Source organism: Rhagoletis zephyria, unplaced genomic scaffold (genome assembly GCF_001687245.7).
Source record: "Rhagoletis zephyria isolate East Lansing unplaced genomic scaffold, Rhagoletis_zephyria_1.1 Rzeph_scaffold_00692, whole genome shotgun sequence".
Lineage (NCBI taxonomy): Eukaryota > Metazoa > Arthropoda > Insecta > Diptera > Tephritidae > Rhagoletis > Rhagoletis zephyria.
Window position 1 is genome coordinate 1 of NW_016157776.1, and position 8,360 is coordinate 8,360.

At 37.8% G+C, this 8,360-nt stretch overlaps 1 protein-coding gene across 1 annotated transcript; it reads left to right on the plus strand.

Annotated features, from left to right (window-relative positions):
- Positions 1 to 1,199: 1,199 nt before the first annotated feature.
- On the plus strand, positions 1,200 to 1,889 carry LOC108361067 (uncharacterized protein K02A2.6-like). The gene has a single exon (XM_017613597.1). The coding sequence runs from the start codon at positions 1,200 to 1,202 to the stop codon at positions 1,887 to 1,889; it is 690 nt and encodes a 229-aa protein (XP_017469086.1).
- The last annotated feature ends 6,471 nt before the right edge of the window (positions 1,890 to 8,360 follow it).

An 8,360-nucleotide genomic window follows, 5' to 3' on the forward strand; every position in this document is an offset into this window, starting at 1 on the left:
ATAAATGGACTAAAAAGTAGAAAATAATACTTCTCAGTCCCATAAAAAGCGTTGTATATTAAAAAGTTTTTTTTTATATTATTTATTTACTATTATTCTCCATAGAGATATTCATGTTTCGCTACACCTCATCAATATTATGCATATTGTGAGACAACCATCACACATAAAGTGCACATAGGCATTGTCCGCAAGTACTTTTTTACTGTACACTTTGCCGCATATACCTTCAGAGCGGATTCCACTCTCACCGCCTATTAGGCCTTTGCACTTATGGCAGTCACCCATTTTATTGACCGTATTAGTATTTGTTGGCAACCCCAAAAATGAAGACTTCTAAGCTCATATGTTTGTAAAATAAGTATCTGTCATTTGTATCCCGTTTCGTAGCTTACGGCGTATTATTTCTTTTCTATTCCGTCTGTCTACTAATAAGCACGTTGTAGCGTAATACGCTGTAAGACTTTATTTAAATTTGTATAATTGTATGTATATTTCTAAAACGCATCTTTTATCTGGAGGCCTTACAGTAAGACTCTATTCTACCGCTTAGAGCGCGTTCAAAAAGTTTTTCTTCGGTTTGCTCTCCGATCTTTAAACTTTTCTGTACCATTGCCCCCTTATCACTCTCGGTGCCTGCTAATTAGCCTGGATACCCTTGAAAATAGGAGATCTTTTTTAGCCTGCTCTTTTGTTGTCAAACTCATAAATGGGTCGATCGATTGCCCCACCCTTCTAAATAAAATTGTGTTCAATGTCCCGTCCAGAATACTTCGTTATTCTGAATTTTTAATATTGACTTCTCCAGAACCAACCATGGTGCAAATTCTCCTATATTTCGTACTTGTGCAGAATTAAATACGGTCTTCTTGCAACCTAGTGCCACTTCAATCAACTATCTACGTCAATTCTTTTTCCAGCTACACCAATAGCCATTAATTGCCCGTTCACTCCATCTTATTTGTATGTTAGTTTTAATTTAGCATTAATTCTACATAGTTTTAGATTTTATACGCAGTCTGTAAGAATATTTGTATTCGAAGACTTGAAATAAATAAATAAATAAATAGATAAAAAACCTAATTTGTATTGTGTTTGTATTATCTTGTAAATAAAGATTAAGCTACGGCATCACTCACCATAACAGTGGCGACGAGAAAAAAATAAGCTCTTTTTATCTAATACGCGCAACATCCAGAATGGCTACGTTGGAACAGGTCGTTGCGACTCTTTTGGCAAGGCAGCAGGAAACCGCCGAGCAACAAAAGCAGCTTTTGGAGCGTCTAATCGCGGCGACAACAATCAACCCGACAAGGCAAAATGAGCGGAGCTCGCCGATAAACAGCACAACGGGAGGTACGGAAACCCTAATGGAGACGCTGGCAAAGAGTATACGGGAGTTTATTTATGACCCTGAGGAAGGTCAAACTTTCGCTAAGTGGTATGCACGGTATGAATACCATTTTGGTGTGGAGGGGACGTCATTGGACGATGCTACAAAAGTTCGATTGCTTTTACGGAAGGTATGCACGAATATATTCGATAAATATCGAGACTACATTTTACCTGCTCAGCCGCGTGACATAAGTTTTAAAGATACCATTGCAACGTTCAATAAATTGTTTGATAAGAAAGAATCGCAACTTAGCATAAGGGTAAAATGCTTACAGAATGTACGCTTAGAAGAAGACATTGTAAAGTACGCAGCTCGTGTTAATAAATTGTGCGAAAATTTTTCACTTCGAGAGTGCACAGTTGATAATTTCAAGTGCCTCATGTTCGTTCATGGTATTCAATCGGTACGTGACGAAGAACTTCGCGCCAGACTTCTAAGTATGCTCGACTCCGAAACTAATGACAGACAATTAACGATAGATTTTTTTGGGTAGCCGAAATACAGCGGATGAAAAATTTGAAAAATGATGCGCTCGTGCGTGAAAATCCAATGAAAATACAAGCAATTTCTTTGCAAAAAGATGCAAAATCCGCCACAAAACCTGCTACAAAGTCAATGCCGAGCAGGCCTTGCTGGCAATGCGGGAATATGCATTTCGTTCGCGAATGTAATTTTACTAGCTGTTTAGGCCTCCACGCTAAACCAAATTATTAAATTATATTATAATAGTTCCACCCTAATGTGAACTTAACACATGTACACATACACGCTCATATGTGAGAAACTGCACTTTTCACGTCAGTGCGTATTCGGTCAATTTCCTCTCCAAACGGATCCTACAAACTGTTTTGAGGGTTCGATTTAAGACTTTAAATCTTTTTTATACGCAGTTTGAGTTTAATTCATATCAGAGGTAACATTGTAAGCCAACTTTAGGTTTAATACATTAAATAAACCGCCAAACACCATTTTATATTAGGTATGTTAAAACTTGACCTTTTTATTTCTTCTTATCTTTCCAAATAAAAAACCCTAGTGCTTTGTTGGAGTTTATACTCACACAAACGCCACGGTTTATTCACTAGCCATAAATGTATGCAATGCGGCAAAATAGGACATAAAGAGGGGTATTGTGCATGTTTTTCGAAACAGAAACCTATTTCAAAATTTAATGAATTAAAGAGTAAAAGAGTGGGAAAACGCGAAAATTTGTTGAAAACGTAGTTACAACGTGTAATAATATTGCTCGAAACCGACGTTTCGTGACTATTGAAATCCAAAACGTCCAACTTAAACTCCAGCACGATACCGGAGCGGACATAGCGATCATTTCAACACGAAATTGGGAAAAGATCGGCAGTCCTCCATTACGTTTATGCCAAGGGTCAACGCGCGACGCTTCAGGGAATCACATCCGAATTAGTGGTGAATTTGATGCGACGTCGAAATAAGCGGAAAGAGAAAGCAAGCAACAATAACAGTTTGTCCTCACCAAAATTTACTAGGTACAGATGTTATATCACTTTTCGACTTATGGGGAACACCCATTTCGGAATACACAGCCTGCAGGAACAACCAAGCTAGCAGTAAATTCGCCCAGCCAAATTTACTTAAGATGTTCCCAAGTGTTTTTAGAGATGAAATTGGTCACTGTACAGCGTATAAAGTTCACCTGCAACTTAAACCGCAAGCAGTTCCCATGTTTCGACCGAAAAGACCAATAGCATATGCAGCACGATGTCAAGTTGAAAGTGAACTGAAATGATTAGAAAGCGAGGGTATTATTACGCCAATAAGTTTTTCTAAATGGGCTGCCCCAATCGTGGTTTTAAGAAAAGCTTCAGGCGAGGTGCGGTTATGTGGCGATTACTCTACGGGCCTTAACGAACAGCTGGAGAATCACACTTTTCCACTGCCACTTCCAGACGAAATATTTGTACATTTTAATGGGTGCGCATATTTTTCTATCGTAGACCTTAACAACGCTTACATGCAAAATGGAAGTGGATGAGGAAATAAAAAAACTTTTAGTAATCAATACTCATCGTGGATTATATAGATTTAACCGCTTGGCACCAGGAGTTAAATCGGCACCCGGAGCATTTCAGCAAGTCATGGAGTCACTACTTACGGGGATTTCTGGTGTATTTCCGTAACTCGACGACGTTGTTATTGCGATCAAAACGAAAGAGCAAAACATTCAGTCTGTAATTGAACTATTCAACCGTTCCAAATTACGTAACCTCCCTGTCAACTTCAGCAAATGTGAATTTTTTTAAAAACCGTGTACCTATCTGGGCTACCACATTGACGGCAACGGTATCAGTCCAGATAAGAACAAAATCAACACAATTTTAGAACTACCACCACCAAAAGATTTGAGCGAACTTCCAACGATTTTAGGTGCAGTAAATTACTACGGTAAGTTCATTCGAGAAATGCGTATTCTAAGAAATTCTTTGGATGCTTTGCTAAAAACCGATACAAAATTGAATTGGACACTACAATGTCAGAAACACTTCAATAAATTTAAAGAACTTTTGTCATCGGATCTGTTATTAACGCACTATAACCCTAGTTTGCCAATTAAAGTAGCTGCCGACGCTTCTACTGTAGGCCTAGGTGCATATATTTGCCATATATGTATACCCTGATGGGAGTGAAAAGGCTATAGCACATGCTTCGAGAGCTCTTACTCAGTCTGAGAAGAATTATTCTCAAATTGAGAAGGAAGGCTTGGCTCTAGTGTAGCAGTAGTAAAATTTCATAAATACTTGTACGGTAGAGAATTCTATCTACATACCGACCATAAACCATTGCTTGCCATCTTTGGTAATAAGAAGGGCATTCCTTCACACTCTGCAAACCCCCTTGAGCGATGGGCTTTAACGTTAATGTCGTACGATTTTATATTGGAACATGTACCAACGAAAGAATTTGGAGCTGCGGATGTACTGTCACGACTTATTAGGAATACATCTAAGCCTAACGAAGACGCAGTCATCGCTTGCTGCCAACTTGAACAGGAAGTGAAGCAAATTGCTTCCAACGCCGTACAAAGTTTTCCGCTAACGTTTCCGATGATTCAAAAGGCCACGCAGAAAGAAGCGCTATTACAGCAGGTTCTTAAGCTCCTCAAAAATGGTAAGTGGCCAAATACGATGGATGAAGGCCTTCGTAGTTTCTACATAAACCGCGACGAGCTTAGCACGATTGAAGGCTGTATTATGTGGAAAGGTCGCTTGGTTATACCCAAGTGTTATCGCCGACGAATTCTGAAAAGCTTACACAGGGGCCATCAAGGACTTGGGCGAACAAAAGCCCTGACCCGCAGCTATGTATATTGGCCGGTAATTGACGAAGACATCAAGCAATATATTCGAGGATGTGAACGCTGCGCAGCTGTGGCCAAGACATTAACAAAGACAAACATTTCATCATGGCCAGAAGCAGATCACCCGATGCAAAGAATTTAATTAATTAATTAATTAATCCCAACGGCATTTTACCCTCCATTCCCGCCCAACCGACACGAGGTGCGCAGTCCGCATAACGTACGGAACTTTTGTTTTTTTTTTAGTTTTTTAGTTGTTTGGTGCCGAGTAGTGGAAACAGGAGTTTGTTAAGTGTCGAGATCTAAAGCTATTCAGCTACAGAATCCAATTCATCAGCTGATTGGATATGCTAAAGATAGTATTTCAATTATTGAGAGTGGAAATAATAGTTTTCTTTATAGTAAAAGTCGAGTCCGATACGTCAAACGTGCTGAAATGACAGTTAAAATCCTGACATAAACCACGGAATGATTCGTTTAGTTCAAAATTAGTTTTGCCTGGCTTTAAAAATAGAGGTCGAAAGTGTCTTGACACTCGAGAAGGAACATTAAAATTTACCTCAGCCAGGAGGGCCGGGCTATTAATCAAGCCTGTCACTAATTTTACGATAAATATTATACCCAGCATTTCTCTACGGCTTGCGAGTGTAGGCAAATTTATGAGCTTTATACGACTTGTGTAAGGGGGGAGATTGTAATCTGAATCCCAGTTAAAATTACGCAATGCAAAAAGCAAGAATTGTTTTTGAATTGATTCAATTCTTTCTGAATGAACTTGGTAGCGGGGATTCCAAACAATAGATCCGTATTCTAGTATAGGTCTAACTAAACTGGTAAAAAGAGCTTTTGTAACATAAGGATCTTTGAACTCTTTTGACCATCGCCTTACAAATGCAAAAACGCCTTTGGCTTTATTGACTGTAACATTAATATGATGGTTGAAATTGAGTTTGGAATCCATTGTGATACCAAGATCGACAAAATTGGATACCTGCTCCAGATTATAATTTGATATTGAATAAACAGCTGGTTGAACAGCCCTCCGAGAGAAACACATAACTTTACATTTTTGAAGGTTTAGTGGCATATAGTTTGTATTACACCAACTAACCACGTTGTTCAGATCCGCTTGTAACAAAGACCTTTCTTCGATAGAGGACAATGTTTTAAAAAGTTTCACATCATCGGCATACATTAAAATTTTTGAATGTTTTATTATAGAAGAAATATCATTAATGAATATCAGGAACAGAATCGGACCAAGGTGGCTTCCCTGAGGAACCCCTGAAGAAACTTTAATGATGTTGGAAGAACAATTATTAACAATAACTCTTTGTGTTCTATCAGAGAGGTAAGATGAGATCCATTGAAGAAGACTGGGCTGAAAGCCGATTAGGTCGAGTTTACGGATGAGTAACGAGTGACATACTTTGTCAAAAGCTTTACTGAAATCGGTGTATATTACGTCGGTATGAGCATTTTCTCTAAAACCGTTTGAGACATGAGTGGTAAACTCCAATAAATTAGTCATAGTAGATTTTCCTTTAGAAAACCCGTGTTGAGATTGTGTAATTGAAGAAGATATAGAATATGTCAGCTGGTTAACAATAATTGCTTCGAATAATTTGGGGATAGCGGAGAGTTTCGCTATGCCTCGATAGTTTTCTATAGACGACCTGCTGCCGTTTTTGTGAAGTGGTATTATGAAAGACTCCTTCCAGGCTGACGGAAAAACTCCATGTTTAAGTGACAAATTGAATAGAGTTGTTAAAGGCTCGCAGATGTTCTCAGCGCAGTTTTTAAGAAAACAGGTCGGAATATGATCAGGTCCAGGCCTAAATGACGCTTTTAAGGTTTTTAAATAGTGTAAAACTTCATCGGAAGATATTACTGGAATATAAGCAGAGTTGATTGGACAAAGCTCGTACGGATAGTCTCCACTTATAGGGAAGTCTACAGAATAATTGGACCTAAAGAACCGAGCAAACATGTTGGCAATGAGTTGGCTGTCGCTAGATACAGTGTTGCGATAATGCATAGCGGACGGAAAACCATGTGCCTTACGCTTTGAATTTACGAAACCATAAAATGATTTAGGATTGTTAATTAAATTCTTCTTAATTTTACATAAATATGAATTATAACATTTCTTATTTAATGCAAAGTAGCTATGCCGCAAAACTGAGTACCTTAGGTAATCACTGTGTAAGCCCGTTCTTTTATACAGTTTAAAAGAGTGCGACTTTTTATTTTTCAAATTTTTAAGCTCTTTAGTGAACCATAATTGTATTGGTTCTTCATGAACAATATTACGTATTGGCACATACTTTCGAAACAAATTGAAAACAGTATCATTAAAGTGCTCAACGCTACGCTCCACGTCATCTCTATATATTGGCCAAGATAACTTTGAAAGTTCTTTGTTAATTTTCCTGAAATTTGCTTTCGCAAAAACATATCTAGTACTTGAACTTGACTTATTATTATGTATTTCATTTATGATTTCGTAGCTTAACTCAAGAGCAGGATGGTATGCATCTTCCGGCAAAACTAGGGGATCACACCGATTAATAGAGGCCTTCGGAACATCATCAACGTAAACGAGATCCAAGACCTTTCCAAACTTATTTGGACATATATTTATTTGTTTGAGGCAAAGTTCAGCCATTTCCTCCAGAAATACATTGTAACTATCTCTAGATGAAACTGGTACAACATCGGTGTCAATGATGTTCCATGAAATATGTGGCAGATTTAAATCGCCCAAAACAATCATAGAATCGGATGCCGTAAGCATTGCATTTACGGTCTCAAGTAAAGAAACTAGCTGCATATATACCGATACGGCAGAATTAGGAGGGATGTAGCAAAGAGCTAAATAAATATAAGTCTTTCCAGCCTGTACACGTATACATTTAAATTCGGTATATTCAATGACAGGAAGACTAACTTCCTCGGATGGTATCGATGAATGCACCGCAAAAAGAACACCACCGCCGATTCTGCCCACGCGGTCACTCCTGTATATTTGATATTCATTTGGAAGAATTTCGGAATTAAAAATATGAGGTTTGAGCCATGTTTCGGTCAAGGAAATAATATTATAATTGCAGTCAAAACCTTTTAAATATAAGTCAGTTAATTTGGTATTCAAACCTCTAACGTTTTGATAGTAAATACTTAAATTAGACTTGCGAGTTAGTTTTTTGAATCAGAATTAAGATTAGAAATTTTAGCTACGTTATTATTACTTTTATTAGGTTTATACTCAAACTCGCGAACAAACGCCCCGGTCGGCCAAAATGAACTATTTAGTAGTGAATCAAAATCTTCGGAAGCTACATCAATTTTAAAAGATGAAATATCGCGATCGTATTTAAAATTAAATTTACGAATAAATACATCTTTAGTTCTAATTTTAGTCGATATGTATGACTTTATATCATCCGAGGAAGTATCTTTAGCAAATCTAGAGACAAAGATTGATCTTCTCGGAGGAATTACAACCAACTTTTTGGTAATGGTGTCTGATGTGCGGGGCTCCGAATTATTAGGAGGAACTAAGTTAGACATGCAGCTTGAGATGTTGATGGCAACACTGTTAAATCAACGGTTTGATTGACGTTATTA

Coding starts and splice junctions, on each gene's coding strand:
- LOC108361067 (XM_017613597.1), top strand. CDS start 1,200: ATGGCTACGTTGGAACAGGTCGTTGCGACTCTTTTGGCAAGGCAGCAG.